This window comes from Aptenodytes forsteri, unplaced genomic scaffold, assembly GCF_000699145.1.
Source record: "Aptenodytes forsteri isolate BGI_AS27 unplaced genomic scaffold, ASM69914v1 Scaffold71, whole genome shotgun sequence".
In the NCBI taxonomy this organism is placed as follows: domain Eukaryota; kingdom Metazoa; phylum Chordata; class Aves; order Sphenisciformes; family Spheniscidae; genus Aptenodytes; species Aptenodytes forsteri.
In genome coordinates this window covers 428,532-447,497 of record NW_008795923.1, presented here as the reverse complement: position 1 = coordinate 447,497, position 18,966 = coordinate 428,532, and the positions used below count along the sequence as shown (strand labels likewise).

Genomic DNA, 18,966 nt, shown 5'->3' with positions numbered 1-18,966 from the left:
AAAATAAGATTGAATGCTAGGTGTTAATGGGGGAAATCGGATGTGTTTTCAAGGTCAGTTCTCATGAAAAGACTCAGGATAGAGGTTGAAATATAGCTCGTAACTATGAAAAGGACTCTGTCTTCCAAACTTCTCTTTGCTTCCTTTCCTTCCTTTCTGTTTTATTATCAACATCTTATCTAATGTTTTACTCTAATGTGAATTATGTTTCCTTCAGTAGTGTCCTTCCATTGTTTGACATTGATCCAGAGCCCTTTACTGCTCGGTGGCATAGGGTTACTGCAATTTCCTACCTCTGTGCCTTTTATTTTTCTCAAGGGAAAGCCATTCCAGGGTTTAACATAAGGAATTTCTAGGTTAGATTTCCAGTGAAAATGGGAACCAGAATTCTGCCGTATCTTAACTAAAGGAACTGTTGCTGAATGCCCCAGAAATGGAACTGGCATTTTCCTGACCAGATTAGTGTGGTGTGCATTCATTTCTATAAACCGTTTTTAATGGAGAACTATAAATTCAAACTGATTTCAACTTAGGAATTAATGATCCATGTTTCAAGATGTACATGTGGGAGGAAAGCAAGCCATGTATTTCCACTGAGCTAAAAGGGGACAGGATTTTAATTTGTTCCATGTTCACATGCCAACAACACTTTTTGGAGGTGAAGTGTACTGTCTGTATCTGCCTCCTGAGTAAGGCACCTGGTTTATTGTGCAGAATTTTACCACATTCAGAAATGCTTTGTCTCCTGACAGTTCTGTGCAAACAGGAAAAAAAAAAGCTCTGTGACATGTTTCATTTTACATGCCTTGTAGTAAATTCTGAAATTCGGAAGTATGAGATTTTTTTTTTCCCAGTCTTTTCAAGTGCTACTAATGCCCAGCAGGAGTGATTCAGAAGCATGTTAAATGAATATTTTTAGACATTCAATCGTTTCTAACCACTGAGTTGACAATACATGTGCAAAGTAATTTAAAACAGTTAACAGGTATAAACCAGGTTCTACTTGGCAAATTGTTAGTCAGGAAGTGGTTTCAGCTTTCACATGAATTATGTGAGAAACTTCAAAGGGATTATCCTTCCTCCCTTTCTCCTCCCAAGACCAATAACTGTCAAAATGTGTTGATTGGGATTAATTGTCTATCATGTATTATGTGACTAATGTTTAAAATTTGGGTGAATGGAAACATAAAATTAGAACACATTTTGATCACTGAATAACAAAGCATGTAAAAGCTCATGTAATGAACAAGGTAGAAACTCCAGATACAAGTGCTCAGTTGATTGATACTCTTTGAACTAGTAACTGTTCTTGGAAGGAGAATAAAAAGAAAAAAAAAAAACCAACCAACCGTACTCAGTGTTATCCTTGTTTTCTAATTCTTCCATTTTGTATCAGAGAAATGCATCTGTAATCACATAACAAACACAAATATGCTGAAGATCTCCCGTCCTAACTCTTCTATGAAGGGACCTAACTCTTCATAGGAAAAAAAGCAAATAACTTTAGCAGAAGATATGTAGCCTGCCTGATAGTCCTGCTTGGTTGTTCTTACATATTTACCATCTATCTCATGACACATATGTGATCAACTGATATTCATTGGGCCAGTAGCCAAAATGAATAGTTGGAGGGAAATTAAGAACGTGAAGACAAACAGAGAAGAGAGGAGTTTGAGAGAAGAGATAAAAAGGGCCTGTTGAGACAAAAATGTGTTTGGATTTCTTTGGCCACATATTGCATTTTCATTTAAACTGAAAACTTGGGAGAAGAAATAAAAATTAAACTACTAGGAGAATGTAGATACCATCTATATTAGTAAGGAAAAGAAAAAGAGGTGAGCTGATAGTGCTTCAGGTACCCCGAAACTCATCTTATTCCCCTAGGATATGAGATCTAAGTTTAAATCCCTTCTCAGACTGACATGAGGAAATGTTGAAATCAGAACTCTCTTTTCTGAATGAACTCCCTGAATTGTGGAAATCTATTTTTGAGAAATCATTGTATTCTCTGATTTTTTTTTAATCTTTTTTTCTGGAATGATAGTGTTCTTGGGGAGGCACAAAGAAAGGAACTGCATTATTGTATAATCTACAGCTTCATAATTTACTGTTAAAGTATGGCTAATTACAAAAAATGAGCCAGGTTTTCCTCTGGTGAAGACTGGTACGTCTGTTTTTGCCTCAGATGAGTGTTTGGCCTTCTGCATTTCTCTCCAGTGTGTACTAATATCATTTCAGAACTAAAAAGAAAATAAGGTAGGCAAAGAGGATTTGTGATAATGGATATTCTGAACTATAAAAAAATCTTTTAGATTGATATATTTTGTGCATTTGTTAGGGTAATATCCTTAAACAGTGGGGAGTAGTTGCAGTATTTTGGTTTTAGCTATGCTTCTTTAGGTATGGTTTCTTTTTTAACCCAAGGAAAATGAGGTGTAATTATATTGTTTTTTTCTGTGCTGATAGACAAGCCAGTCTCAATGAAGAAGCCGAGAAGTATTATGAAATGGCAGCAGGATTAAGACCTAATGTAAGTACCTTCTTAATGATATCCATTACTTAAGTTGATGAACGTGCTATAGTGCTGAACCCTTTGTGCTGAGGAGAAACTTCTTGCTGGAGAATTTGATCTCTCAGCCTTTATTATATGTGTTCTTTTAATGGTTAATTATTGGATAATTATTATTTGACTGGATAATACCAGTCAGATAAAGCTGTTCATTTGTCAAACCAATCACTATACTTTCAAGTTACCTCAGTGAAGTGTTCTAGCAACGAGTCTTACTTGGCTAACATACTCGGAAAAGATTTCTAGATTCAGATTTATTTATCTACCTTTAAATGTGTTAAGTTTGGAAAGCTCTCCTAATTCCATCTAAGGCATTTTAAATAATACATTTATGCCTTTTCCTCTGTCATGAACTTCTGGCAAACATTGTTGTTCAACAAACTTGAGATTTTACCTCAGGGGTATTTACCTCTGAGGTGGTTGTATATTGGCAAAGAAATGCTTATTCCTTGAAGCAGAAATCTGTAGGAGTATGTGACAGACCCTTTTTAAAAAGAAAAGCTCATTTCCAAGTTTATTGCATCAGGAACTAAAGAAATAAAATATTTTCTTTTTACCATTTTTTACTCAATGTTATATTTCTTTTCAACTACCTTCACATTTTGGGAAAAAAACACTCATGAATATAAATGGGGCAGAATTTATTTTAAATACCTAATACTTTGTCTATGCAATAAATCAAATCTCGAACACATTCCTGTCATGGAAGTCCATAGTGCCAAATTTGAGGATACAAGTTAGCAATTTCGGATACAAGTTAGCAATTTCAGTAAAAAAAAAAAAAAAAAAAAAAAAAAAAAAAAAAAAAAAGAAAGAAAAAACCCAAGTAAAAAAAAAAATAAAAATACAGGCTTAAAACAAGAGTTTTCAGACCTAAGAATCAAAAGCAACACCAGCTAAAACTCAAAACAAGCTAACAAAATGTAATCCAAAAAACCCAAAATAACTTATTCATATGAAATTATGCACTTTCACACCATCTCTTGAAAAAACCTCTTCAAAATCTTTGTATTATTTCTTTAATTCATATTTTGTGAGAGAACAATTTAGACTTTGTGATTCCTTATGCTTTCAGATGCCAAACTTTTTGTTTTTTTCTGAGTGGATACCTTAATGCTGAAAGAATTCCCTCAGTTGCCTCAAAGTTGGTACAGTTCCTCTTCTCTTTTTTGTGGTTAATTGTACTCTCACAATGTCTCTCAGAAACTCAGAAATATATTTATTCGTATATAACCATATATGAATATGATTATATGTGTGAGGTTTCTCAGAGAGCTTTGGAAGTAACTGAGGGCTTCTAGCTCATGGCAGTGGTACTATAAAAGTTACGTATTTCTAGGTATTGCTTTACATGTTAAGACCAAAGTATCCTTTTTGCAGGACGAGATCATCAGAACGGTTTATTATAGCAACTTTCTTCTAACTTTGATTAGTTTAAGTTAAAATCTAATAGGTACTGCTGTTCAGCTTTCTCTAAGAGATAATTTTACCTTTATGTTCAAGATGATAAAGTTTAACTTTATAGCTAAGCATAGTATGCATATGGTTCACGACTTTTTAAAAATATTTTAATGATGCAGAGTGGGAAAGTTGTATCCGTTTTCACTGCCAGCATCAACTGTCTGACAACTGTGCAAGGGCAATCTCTCAAGAATGAAAATAAAAACAAAAGTAGTCATACATATCTTTTTTCTTATTATTAACTGTGCTGGTTTTGGCTGGGATAGAGTTAATTTTCTTCATAGTAGCGAGTATGGGGCTGTGTTTTGCATTTGTGCTGAAAACAGTGTTGATAACACAGGGATGTTTTCGTTATTGCTGAGCAGCGCTCACACAGAGTCAAGGCCTTTTCTGCCTCTCACACCACCCCACCAGCGAGTAGACTGAGGGTGCACAAGAATTTGGGAGGGGACACAGCTGGGACAGCTGACCCCAACTGACCAAAGGGATATTCCACACCATATGGCATCATGCTCAGCAATATAAAACTAGGGGAAGAAGGGGGGGGGGGGGGAAATTTGTCTTCCCAAGTAACTGTTATGCGTGATGGAGCCCTGGGAGATGGCTGAACACTTGCCTGCCAGTGGGAAGTAGTGAATGAATTCCTTGTTTAGCTTTACTTGTGTGCACGCCTTTTCTTTACCGCCCTGCTTTCCTGGAGATGGCTGAACACCTGCCTGCCAGTGGGAAGTAGTGAATGAATTCCTTGTTTAGCTTTACTTGTGTGCACGCCTTTTTCTTTACCTATTAAACTGTCTTTACCTCAACCCATGAGTTTTCTCACTTTTACCCTTCCGATTCTTTCCCCCATGCCACTGTGGGGGAGTGAGCGAGTGGCTGTGGGGTGTTTAGCTGCCTGTCGAGTTAAACCACAACATTAACTCTCAAATTTACCATAATAGTTTCAGCGTGGAAAGAAAAGAAGCCACTCAAGGAGGTTTTCTATATAGTAAGCAATATAACGCAGACATGGTAAGACAGAAGCTCCCGATCTTTCCAAAGGAATATGGAATGCAAATTAGTGAAATCCTGTGTGCTTCATAGCTACACCTGTACTGGTGAATTAAATGTGCCCAGGACTATTCTCTAGTGTTGATCCAACCGGCTTCTCAGAGTGTGCCCAGGTACTGTCTGAGAGATTGCAGTGGCCCAGTCCAGAGCTGTGTAGGAACCATCCTTGCAGCTTGAAAATGCCCACAGTTTAATTTATTATTTTGGATATAGCCTGTGTATCGTCTCACTGTCTTATGAATATGAAGGATCAGCAAAATTCTGTGAGTCAAGGTGCTAAAGAAATATCCTTAAGCAAAATGTAGTGCTGGAGGATTTTAATTTTATTTTTTTGTATCCATCACTAATAATCTAGAAACATTTCTTTGTAGAAAACTCAAAATACTAGATGTATGAACGTGCTGTAATGTACAGATGCGTGCATACATACAGTTCCATATATATACACATACCTATATGTATATTTGTGTGCACCTGTTTAATGTTAGTTGCTAAGAGGTCTGTTCCCAAATTCCCTCTCAGTGAGAATACTGTGGCAGCGCTGAAGTCTCATTCTGTGCAGTGGATCAGCCTTGTTCCTAGAACAATTAAGTGCTAAAAGCATCTGTTTAACAAGGACCTTCTGGTGCTTGAAATCAGTGAATTTTTGATCAGGATCCCAAATAAACTGGCGCTCTGCTTTTTTTTCAGCATTATTTTTTTTTCCTCCTGTGGTTCCCAAATCACTCCTCCAGATCCCAATTAGAAGATCCATTTCCCTGTTACCAACTCCTTTCTTATTCACTGTACCAAGACAACTAAATTATCAGTTATACTTTAGAATTAGAGCTGTGCCTAGCTCCTGAGAGATTTTCAGCTAGTGCAGCCTGAAACACAACTCAGATTTCCATTCTCTTGCATCCATTTCTTTACAAATATTACATGTTGTGTAATATCTCTAATATCACTACTATAAAATACCATCCTTAGCAGCAATAAGAGATGTTAGTAATACTAGAAACTCAGTCTTTTACTGATTGTTAGCAAATTGGTATGCTCATTGAGCTTTCATGACACAATTTTGTTCTCAGCATTCTCGCTTTGTTTTTGTTTTGCATCGCTTTCTTCGGTTTCTCAGCCATTCCTGTTGCTTTTGGAATGAAGCAATACTTTATACATACTACTTCCTCACCTGCTCCCTAACGTGTGAGCCCTTTGGATCCAGAAGCTGCTCTGCTAAGCTTTTCTACACCCAAGTCCAGTTTAAATGGCCATCTGAGTTGTGACTTCCAGAGCTACTTATTTGGCTATTTCAATGTTTTTTCCAGACAGCAGTGTCCACTCTTGCATTTGTCTCCTAAGCAAGCCTTCTTTTATTTCAGTGTCTCAAGATTGGGGCACAACAGTGAGCAATCAATATGCCTTCATGTCTGAGTCACTTTCTCATTCAACTAATCCATTTTTATAAAAGTTGTGACTAAGGAGGCTAAAAACATCCCCAGAAAAACAGTATTCAGTTACAGAAGAAATGTAACTTCTCTGAAACATGCAAGCCATTGTTTTTAAGAAAGCAAACATAGAAAGATTTTATTTTTGTAGTATTAGGGGTGATTCATTCATCATTGAACTAATTCTGAGAGGACTGAAAAATACTGAAAGTACCATTTATTTTCTCCGTGAAAAGCTTTATTACAATTAATAAAGTATTTGCAAAAAAATTATACCCAGTAAGGAACAACTGAATACAGCACAGGTGTGTTAAAATGTATATCCACATCTTGATCGTCATCTTTGCTTTTGGATGCACCTTCATCCTGCACAATGTAAAAGAATTAAAACACTGGTACAATAGCAGCACCAGCTGAAATGCAGCTTGAGTGCAAAGAAAAAACAAATCTGGCTAGTATTATTATTCCAGATTTAGACCTAACTGTTCTCTTAATAATGTTCATGATTGGCCTTACTTGCAGTAGGTGTGTATTTATCCTCTACAAAAGTAATTTCCAGTCAAATTTCAGAAGAGCAGTATTTTCTGTAGAATATAGTGCTGCTGTGGAGATGAGAATCATCTGTGTTAAACTTCATTGAAGAAGCAAGCATTCTCAAGATTATGTCTATTTATTTCCAAATAGGCTTCACAGAGCTGACTTTCCCCTGGAGAACCAAGGGGGAGAGAGGAATCCAGGAAGCAGTTTGGAGAAGGAACCTACTTTTATTTGCTATGAATCATTTCTTACAGGACTCTCTTTTTCTCCTCAACTGTATAGGTAATCTACAGAGATTAGCTTCCCTAGCCCCTAGATCTTTTTGAATACTTTCCAAAAAATGCATTCCCACATTGTGTGTTTACCACGATGAAAACAAAATAACTTTAGAGCCTTCTCAGTGAGAGGCACATATGTGTTTGTTCTAGCAATGTTGGCTTGGATGTATGTTAATCACATTAGTCTAATTTTAACAAATTCAGTTGCGTGAAGAAATGAAAGTGTAAGTTTCTTGGACAGCAAGACATTTATGCAGTAATTCTTCCGAGTGGGAGTATTGCTGAGGAAAGTCTGTATTCAGACATAGTTTCTAGGTGCCCTACATCTTGTAATGTTCACAAACGAGGAAATTGTTTTAACAAGTTGTTAGGCACTCTAAAATGTGAGCTTTAAGCTCACTGTTGTGGAAAAACCAGTCATCCAGAAACTCTTTAAATTGGCATTCTTTACAAGAATGTGAGGTATTGTCTTAAGCTTCAGCTTTTATTCAACTTTTAAGACATCATTTGTGTAATAGAACTGCATTTCTAATTTTTTAAGTCTGAACTTGAAACAGCCAATCTTTAAAAATCTGCTCTAGAACCCCCACATATGGCCAATGGCTCTTGAGAAGAAAGGGCACTTTGAAGTATGACCTCAAGAGTATTAAATGAAAGAGAGCTCACCAGAGCCTTAAGACTTTGAGCCACCACCTTGAGCTGATTGGCTTAGAAGCATTCCTCAAGGAGGTGCCATGACCTGCAAGTCACTACCATCCCAACCACATATTAGTGCTGCTTGCAATCTGGAGCTCATGACAGCTTTAAGCCCCATGTCATCGGCACATTGTCAGAAACAGCTGTTTCCACTCTACCACTTCAAAGGGCTTGATTAAATGTCTTACTGTAACAACATACATAAAGACACACACATAGAATGAGGGGGAAAGGAGAATTGTACCTATAAGCAAAATAAATACAATTTCCACTAGATGGTTTAATCATGATGTGGGGGACTAAACCATTTCTTGACTTGAAGGGTTTATGTAATCAGTTAACACAATATCATATTAAAAAGCTGTTTCTACAAGTGCTTCTTTTATTTTTTTCCCCAATGTTGGAATACAGATTTCATGTCAAAGGCTCTAGGCTTGCAATAAGCTCTACCTTGAGCTGTCTAACAGTTGAAAGAAGAATCCTGGTGATTTCCAGATAATTGACTGTATTTTTATAGCCACCTTATAGATAACATGTTTTCAGTGCCTCCTTATGGGAAGTGTTCATAATATATGGGTTTTATTCATGGCAAGACCTCTAAAAATGAATATACTTCTGAAGGTACATACATCTTTGAAAAATAAAGTAGATATTGGATTTTGTCTTGAAACATATGTAACCAAGATCTGCTTTATTATCTATTTTTCCTTAGGTGTTTCCGTGCCAAATTTCCCTGTTTGACTTTCTTCTGAACGTTCAGTAATTCTGTCATGTAGCTTTACCAGGCTAGGAGTAATTGTGAGGGAGGTGGCTTTAATGCATTTTGCCAGCTTTGTTAAGGGCATGTCCTGTTATGGCCAGGGAGAATTTTCACAAAACTTTTAAGAGCTCCTGCTATGTTAGTTCTGCTGCTGATGGCAGTAATGGATGGATTAACAACGATTCTTAAACTGTCTGCAGCTGATCCTCAATTGACAAAAAACTGGCACTGTTCCACGCTTCACTGGATCAAATGTCCTCCTCGCACTGCTCCAGGGATACTGCAGATCCCTCACCAGTGATGAATCTGTTGCTCCTGCAGCTCTTTTGAGCAGGTCTACCTAGTCCCTGTTATCCAAACCCAACTGGAGTGTCTTGCCATCATACTCCTCGTTTCTGGAGCATAGTACAGATAAAGCTGACGTGGTCCTCTAGAGAAACAGTACATATATGATTTTTACACCATGTATTATAGCCAGTAAAGCATGACACTTTCCAGTTGAGAATCCTTGTTTTAAAATGTTCTTCTGTCTGTTTACTTGTTTATTCAAAGCAATGAACACATGGCAATCTTTTATCTTTATGTATTGGTGCCATGGAATGACCACAGAGCTGTATTTTTAGGTAGTTAGCATCCAGCAGATTCACCTGTTCAGTTGTCTTCCATTACTTGTGTCTGCCTTTACAGAAAATACAAAAGTGGGCCTTGTGGGGCAGGTGGAGCTTCTGCTGATTGCCTGCCTGCCCTCCAAGCTGCTCCCAGCTCCTCCTGCCCTGTGTCAGGGCTGCACATCTTCCCAATACTAGCACCAGCTGCTGCTAAGCCTCGCATTGTTTGAGGCTTCCTCTCAAGTGTGCCAAACTTTCCACCTCAATGATATGAATGGCTGTGGATTCCTTCCAGCCCAGCAGCACTCTTGGCCTCCTGAAAATGCCTCCTTTCTTTTCTCCTGGTGAAGGCGTGAGGAATAAGAAAACTTCCCAGGATCCAGGTCTTCCTCTCTTGCTGCTCTGTTGCTTCCTAAAGACTGAACCAATTGTTATAGGGCATGCAGGACTTTTAGGGACTAAAAAGGGTAGTGTGGCTTCCTAATGAGAAGATAGACATGACTGATGTGAACTGTATTTCCAGATGGCATACTTTTAATAGTTTGACTTCAGACAGGTGCAGGGGTGGGAGGCTTAGGCATGGATCGGTTCCACTGGGAGAGGAGATAGTGGAACACCCTGAGAGAAAAGAGGACGCCACTCTCTGATCTCAAAAGTATGAGAGAGCACTTTCTTGGTTACTGTAAATTGGGTAGACTTTCCCAGTTGACAGGCAATAAAAGACTGGCTCTGAGATTTGATATCAGAATAGCTGTGACATTTTTCAGCCTGCCTAGCAGAAGGCTGACCTAGCCTAAAGGTTGTGCAGAATGGAGAAATTCAAGACAATTAATATTAACTGAATGCAAGCTGCCCTTCATTTCAGGTAGAAAGGCTCTTCAGTGTTTGCAAAGAAATAGCAACACTTCTCCACGCAAAGAGTTTACCCATGCATGAACTCTCTCTGCCCCTCTTGAGCTGGAAAGCTTTTTAAATCTAATTTGGGCCCCCAGCTCAATTTTCTTTTGTTGTTGTTGTTGTTGCTTCACCCCTTCCAGGTCCTTATACTCAGTTCAATCTTCTTGTCTGGTGCTAAGTGCAAGTTTTGTTATCTCTGTCCAGCTATTTGGTGAAAACTGTGTTTATTCTTTTGAATGAAAAGTTATCTTTCTATATTTGCAATTACATTTGTTCGTGGTCCTCCTAAATATTTTAAAGACACATTTAGGTTTTTTGTCATGCACAATTAGCTTCAAGACAGGCTTGTGTACAGGCTGTTGTTCTGAATTTTAAAGTATTCCTACTTCAGTAGAGATTAGTGCCTCCCACTTTAAAAAAAACAACAGACAAAGCAAACAAAAAAACCCATATAGCATTTCCTATCCCTATGATCTCCATCAGGGGACAAAGAAAGAACACAGGCTATTGGAATGGGGATATTTACCTGTAATACTGAAGCACAATATCAGGATGAGTTGTATAATTTGAAAACCATTTTACTCAGCTGTGGAAAACACTGTATTTCCTTTGGGAAATACATGAGAATATTTTATAGCCTTACCCCAGAAAACTCTACGTGTGTTTTCTTATGCATTGTAGCAGCTCTTGAAAGCAAAGATTGAACATGCTTTTGGGTGATTATGGAATACATTATGGAATAGTTAAATCTGGTTCTCGATATTGTGATCCATCTTTGTGTAAGATGCATGGAAGAAAGCTGGAAATCATGTCATTACAGTTCTCAGCTTCAGTTTTGTGAGTTAGATTATGGGGAGTTCATTTGTACTCTTCTGATTATACAATCAGTTAAATATGCAAATATCTGAGAGAGATTGGCTTACTCAGTGCAATTTGTGAGCTTTGGAATTGAATTAAAATACCTTTAAGTTGCTGTTTATTTCCCATCTAGAATAATTTGTTGTACATTGATACCCTAATCAATACATCAGTATTATGTCTGTGCAAGTTCTAAATGACTAATGAAAATACATTTGAGTTTCTTCTGCTTACATAGATATCGCATTGCAGTAACACCATTGACTTGTTTAGAGTTGCTTCTGTTTCTCCTGCACGTGAGAGGTAAATTGGGCTCTGTAGTTCCTGATTTCTTCAAGTAAAATTATGCAAGCAGCTATGAACTCTTCCTAACATAAAGTTTTTAAAACAGTAAGCTGCATACCCAGAAACACTCTGCAAAGTAAGCCAGAAACTCATTGTCATGGTAATTTAGAGTGCTTTTTGTTTCATTTTTAGATATGAAAATGTTTAAAAGATTCCCATAAATATTAATCCTTCTACAGTCTAATTATTGGCGTAATGTATTTTCTGAGTCATTAATCTTTGTGAACTGTAAAATGTATAGACATGCTTTTCTTTAATGGGGGGAACAAATGTTGGAAATAAGCAACTATATTCTAACTCTGAAGAAACTGGCTGCTCATGGCTTGGATGGGCGTACTCTTCGCTGGGTAAAAAACTGTCTGGATGGCTGAGCCCAAAGAGTTCTGGTGAATGGAGTTAAATCCAGTTGGTGGCCAATCACAAGTGGTGTTCCCCAGGGCTCAGTACTGGAACCAGTTCTGTTTAATATCCTTATCAATGATCTGGACAAGGGGATCGAGTGCACCCTCAGTAAGTTTGCAGATGACACCAAGTTGGGCGGGAGTGTTGATCTGCTTGAGGGTAGGAAGGTACAGAGGTGTCCGGAGAAAAGGAGGCTGAGGGGAGACCTCATCGCTCTCTACAACTACCTGAAAGGAGGTTGTAGCGAGGTGGGTGTCGGTCTCTTTTCCCAAGTAACAAGCGATAGGATGAGAGGAAATGGCCTCAAGTTGTGCCAGGGGAGGTTTAGATTGGATATTAGGAAAAATTTCTTCACCAAAAGGGTTGTCAAGCACTGGAACAGGCTGCCCAGGGAATCATCAGACCAGAGTCACGGTCCCTGGAAGTATTTAAAAGACATGTAGATGTGGTGCTTAGGGACATGGTTTAGTGGTGGACTTGGCAGTGGTAGGTTTACGGTTGGACTCAATGATCTTAAAGGTCTATTCCAACCTAAACAATCCTATGATTCTATGATTCTAACTCCTCTTTTCTAATTTAATTAACCTTGAGATCTTCATTAAATAATCAATTACTCTTACCAAGAACTGCTGAAACAGTAATTTTATGCTTAACATGTAATTTGAGAGAAAGAAACTCTCTGATAATTCATGCGCTATTCGCTTAGGACATAGGTCATATAAGGTTTTCAGTATGTCTGATGGCAATCCCTTTTGCTGCGTGGAGCTGCTGATAAAGTCTTTTCTTCACAAAAAATACCCCAGAGTGGGGTTTTTTTATGCACCCATTTTCCATTGTAGTCTCTGTTGCCCACAGTGTTCAAAATGTTTATGTGACTAAATCCCCAAAAAGTATAAGACCACGTTTTCACAAAAATCGTGCATGTTTATTATAAGTACATTGATGTTTCCTAAGAAGTTAATCACCCAAGTATTAATGTATAGGTTCTGTTTTCTCTCCAGGCACCTATGTAGATACAGAACACTGTTCTTCCAATCCCATTGGATGATTGTAATTCTCAATGGATAGGTCATAAATTCTCCAAAGAGAAGAAATTCTCATCACAAATAATACTTGAGCTACTTTATTGTCAAGACCTTGATTCAGAAATTTTGTAGGACTGCTCCTTAGTTAAGTTGAACAGAAATCTTAGTGTTCTCACATTTCTTTTTCCATTTTTTATATGTATTTTCATTGTGCAAATCTGAAGTCTTTATCGGGTGTATAGATATGTTCAGACCACCATCAAAATTATTTGAAGCAAAAAGGATGTGATGACAACTAGGCCTGTCTCTTGAAGTGCAGATTTTATTTCATCTAGCATTTTTCATCCACATCTTAGTAGACAGATAACTTCTTTTTCTATGATTACTTTTCAGTATGAAAATAACTGTGCAACAGTTGTGCTTGTACTCAACTATGATACTAATTTACTGAATAATTCAAAAAATAGGATAGGTTTGCAAAACTAATTAATAGGAAGTCACAGCCTAGATTTGTACTATTGATTTAAATAAAAGGAATCATCATGCTTTGAGATGATGGGAGGTGGTAGTTTGTAAAGATACAGTCTCTTTGCTGAAGTTGTGGAAGTGAAGATGATGTATCATGGATAGACCTATGCACTTGATTGTGATTGGCAGTCTGATAGTAATATGGCAGGGAGTACTGTGCTGGCTGCATCAGTTCCTGGAGAGAGCAAGATTGGCTTTGCCTTGTAAATGTAGCCCTCAGTGTCAATCAAAAATAAAGTGCCATGAAATATAGAACTCACAGCAGTAGATTAGCATTTCAGAAATTAAACCATCTGTTTGAACTCAATTAAAAGAGAAACCAGCAAGGTTTTTCCTAATAGAGTATTCTAGTGCTGATTCTGGAAACAATGCAATAAATTTATTATGCAATTAGAACTGATAAGGAAGTGTTTTTAATGCTCATTAAATAAACCCAGCAACAGTACATTCTCAGTAGGATGTTTTGCAATAAATAACTTCCTAATTTTCTTCCTAATCTACAGTTCTGATGTATTTCTCATTTTAGGAATGATTTTTAGTTGCGGGTTGATATCCTATTCCTTATTGAATTCCCCCCCCCCCTCTTTCTGGAGAACATACGTTTCTGTTTCACAAGATGGTTTTGATGCAACTGGTATTCTCCCCCACCCTCCCACACCTCCAGGAGTATCTAGGTGATTGTATAGAGGAAAAACACCCTACAATAAGGCTGGTTTTGGTCTGAGATCTGCCTGAGAAGAACTGTATGTTTGCAGACTGCTAGGAAGGGGATGGGTGGCAGTTGTATGGCTGAAGTAATTTTCTTGGAATTTGTCTCTTAGAGTAACTCCAGTACCAGTTTGAATGTATTTTTCCCTGAGAAAGTTACTGTCTGGAGATCAGATGTCTGCTAATGAGAAGATGCAGTGAGGAGGGGATATATAGCTTTTCATTTCCTCCAAAGAACAGTCCCTTTCTGTTGAGGCATTCTGAACCACTGTATATTGGTCAGCTCTGCATATTGCATTTACATGATTCTATTTACTACAGTTAGTTTGTCGGGAGAGCAAATATACATTCAAGTGTACCTACCCTTTTGAAACATGTCTTCCATATAATGAACAGCTCTATTACTAAGCTGAGGCAGTTTTACTAATTCTTCAGGTGCTCCAGTAAAGATTGTCTTCCTCTAACAGTAAGTAACTTTAATCTGACATTATGGTTTGTAACAGTGCCAGTTGCCTCAGCATCTGGCTGCCTCATACTCACAGAAAACAATTACAGCATGAAAGAAAATAGAAATCTTTACCAATATAACAACAACAGTAAAAACAAAAAACAACAATAAAACCCTAAATTAAATTCCATATGAAAGTTTTCTGTATGTCGCTTAGATTCCGTGGGGTATTTACCCACGGAAGTGGGTAAATTATGGTGGAGTTCTTTGGTGGAGTTTTATTGTAACTCAGTAGTTCTACTTCATTTCTTCACATTCTGACTGCATTTAAATACACTTAAAATTATCAGACATTTTTTATCATTTTTGAAAGATCAATACATGATCCTTCATTAATTCTGTTTGGAGAATTCTGTTCTGATAGCTGCATTGATGGAGTTTTTTGCTGATTAGTTCACAAATTGGATGTTTTACCCATAGTAGAAGAAGAAAATGCTTTCTGAACAGAGATTATGGAAATTGCACAGGAGGCAAACCTTTTGATTTGGGGGGGAAAATGAACTTTAACAAAAAGGCTGCTGGTAGGTAGGACCCACAGTTAATTTCTGTAGGAACCTGTGGTGTTCATATAGAACGAGTGGTATGTGTAGTGAAAATATATAACGAGAAGGCAAATTAACCTGAGCCATTGACTGCAGAACTGCATAGCGATTCTAGTGGCCCTGGATTATAGTTTGCTCCAGTCATGGAGGGCTTTTTCTGGGGCAGTTTGGAGCAAGCATCTGGTTTCACTGAGTAATTTTTGACATTGAATTTCAGAGGCAGGAATTGAACTTTGATTTCTTGGTGCTAGTCCTGCAAATATTAGTTGTCCTCTTGTGCCTTCAGAAATAATTAATTAAACCTTTTTAAAAAGGAAAATATTATTCACAGCATTGCTTCCTGTGTCCATTTCTTAAAAACATAGTTTGAAGAATACAGAAAGCTTCTGTTCAATAAACGGCAGTTATTGGCAGATGCAGTATCAAGTGCAACCTTTCACAGTAGGATGTGTAGATCTACCACTGAACACGTCTTGCTGTTATTGATATTAATTACTCACAAAGCACTGTAAACATATGCGTCACTGATCAGATGTGGTAAATAAGGCTGCCCTAGCAGAAAGTAGTTTTATTTTATTACAAGTCACAACCTTGTAAAAGCCTAGCGAGCAATTAGTGCCCAGTGGTCTTACTATTAGTGATCAAAAGACCAAATTTTAGAAACTACAGCCTTAAAGTCTTTAAGGTACAAGAATCAAAATTAAATGCTTGCGCTTAACCTGGAAGTTAATAATTTTAGTATGTACTGTGGATTTAATTGCTAAATACTATATAGGGAACACCTGCAGGTTACTGGCTGCCAAAAAGTAAGGCATGAATTCTTATGAATTACACGGAGCACTGTAATTCAGCATTTTGCAAAGGACCAATAGTATGTGCCTCTTTTCTCAGCTGTTCTCATAATCCTGAGGGTAAAACTGAAGTCAATACAGTGTGGCCATATGAAAAAAGACAAAGGGGAAGAAAAAAAAGTTTGATATGCAAATACTTTAAGGTTTTCCATTCAGAAATTTCAGAAAAGAAAATATTTATGAACAAGGTTTTTTCAAGCATTTTCAGTTGTGTCTACTGTCTAATGAAAATGTAGTTCCTTGAACAATACCTCATCTCAAGAGTTTTGTTATTTATTTACAAAGTTATGGAGTTAATTTTTATTTGCAAAATTGCCTTGGTAACATTTCCACATGCTGAAGTTGCATTTTTGGACCAATTTGAAAATACCTTCAGACACTATTGATAAATCATGTTGTTATGGAAATCGTATCACTTCATGTGGTAGACATCAGCTGTACTTACCTGCCAATTAAATTATTACCAATAGAGGCATAATGATTGATTCTGTTGTTTAGGGAAAGTTAGCCAAAAAGTAAGCAAAAGTAAGTGTGTCTATGGAGGAGTGGAAGGAAGGCTAAAATTCATCCTAAAACATCCTACAATGCCTAATAATCTCCTAGTCTTTTCTTTTTTCCTGTTTCTATAATGCTCTAATATCACGCTTTTTCTGTGGACTGTCTTAATAGTGATTGTGCATGATAGAAGCTTTGAACAAATTAGCAAGATTCTCATTCTTTGTGCTCAGAGCAAGTATATCGAGTTGCATAATGGTTTACACAGTGTGCCTGAAAGCTAGATCTTACAACTGCAAATACCTAAATAGTTTTGGAAAACATACAGTAATATCAATAGTAATCTAGTTCTCAGGCGTTTAATTCAGCTGACTACACTTGTCAGCCAAAAGTGCAAAGCCTTGTTTGACACTTAACATTCATCCGAACAACTTGAGTCAAAACACTGGAAATCTTGTGATTTTGAGATTTCCTTAATTAGAACTTATCTAATTTTTCAAGGCCAGAAATGAAAACTTTTTCGTTCTGAAATTTCAGTAGTTGGCTATTCTACTCAAGAATGGAAGCTCTAATGCACTACTTCATATGCCTGTGACTAGCATCTTGAAAAGCTGTACATCCTTCTCTGGTTGTATAGTTGTATACAAATACATCTGGTACTGATGTATTTGACCGGTATCTGGGCAAAAATAGATAGAAGATGCATTCATTCTCAGCAGTCATTTTTATTTTCCAATGACATTTTATTTGATTGAAAAAAATGAACTTTTTTTAATGCTAGTAGTGTATACTGTGAGTATAATTGTGAACATGATCTCAGATGATCTGTAGAGTATTCTGTGAAGATTAGCCAGTTTTGATTGTGTTAATATGGACAGCTATTCTAATCAGCCCTGCTTGTGTACTGCTGGGTGAAGTAGAGTATAGTCATTTTTCTTTTAGCACTTTACATTTCTTTTAAATTAGAAGTGGGGTTTATCTTTAGGCAGTAACACAAAGCCATTTATTTTTCTGGTTTTGAGGGTTTAGAAAGAAAGTGCATGCAACAATACATTTACTAACAGATTCAATTTCATTTTAAAAAACCCTTAATTTTTATTAATATGACAAAATTCTGTTACTGAAAGATTTTGAGCAATTTCCATTTGTCAGTATTGTAGTACAGATGACATTTCTATTCAGCAAGTTTCTCAGTTGCTGGGAGTACAGACTTCCTAATTAGCACGCAGCGTACTTGTGTTAGATAAGGTAAAGAAGTTGTTAAATATTTTATAACATAATTGTTGCTTTGTATTAAAATTACCAAACTGCAGACATCAGAGCACAGTTGGATTTCTATAAACAAAAATTGTCATTTGAAGATTTTTTTAATGAAATCCTAAAGTGCTAGGAAAATTGGGTAAGATTATAATATCCTATACTGATGACAACATTTGAGCTGAAAAGCTAAGAAGTTTAATTAGAAACACTTTGAGGCCTGGAAAATGTTTATTATTTTTTAATATAACCATAATATTAAATACTCATAATGTATGTTCCTGTTTAGCTTTTGTTATGGTAATACAAGTATGTTATCTAAAAATGTCCATCACGGTTTCTGTAGAAACTGAGAGTGATTACTAGGAGGTTTTTTAAGCATAAATCAGAGCAATTGATGCATGGCCATTGGGGAAAAAAATCTAGATACACAGAAATTACAAATGTAAGTACATTTTTGTGGGGCTTTTTCAGCTGTTATGATCTGCAGCCTTTACCAGTTGTAATACATGCTTTTGTTATCTTGCTGTTATATAAAACTGTATACTCTGAATTTATATAAAGGCCAATGGTAGATAGCTTTTCAGCAGCAAGATGTAACATATATCTATATATGCTTGTTTGGTTTTGGAAAACTATGTTTTTAAAACTCTGAGCAGTCTCTGAAGGTTAAGCTGAAAAAGATGTTGAGGAAAAAAATCTCCACTGGCTGGAGTACATTGATGCTAAAATGTCCCCTATTGATGTGATAATTTGAGAAACAAAGACGACTGCTCGATGCTTCCTTCCCATGCCAAGTCTAGAACTCTTCCCCGACTCACAGCTGTGGGTTTCCTTAATGATGCCGATGTCTAAATCTCCAAGCAAACTGAGTAATTTCACAGTATGCTTGTGGATGAAAACTCCCACATCTAGCACCCATAAATGTAAAAAAATGGTAAAACCCCCTTCCTTCACTTTTTAATTTCTGTTTTTAAATGTACATATCCTGTAGTTTGCAATTTTAGACAGGATAGTCTCCAGTGTTTGAAAGCACAATTTCCATGTATATTCTCCTTTCACCAGGCAGCTTAAAGCGTCATCTGCTTTGAATGTCCCAATAAGAATGTCCAAATGTAAAATAATTAAAGAATTATTTTAAAAAAAAAAAGTACGACCTAACAT

At 36.8% G+C, this 18,966-nt stretch overlaps 1 protein-coding gene across 1 annotated transcript in view; it reads left to right on the top strand.

Annotated features, from left to right (window-relative positions):
* Nucleotides 1-18,966, top strand: part of TMTC2 (transmembrane and tetratricopeptide repeat containing 2) — a 188,273-nt gene that overhangs the window by 162,030 nt on the left and 7,277 nt on the right. The window contains 1 exon segment of the mRNA XM_019473561.1: nucleotides 2,467-2,530. Within this exon segment, the coding sequence (XP_019329106.1) occupies nucleotides 2,467-2,530 (64 nt within the window).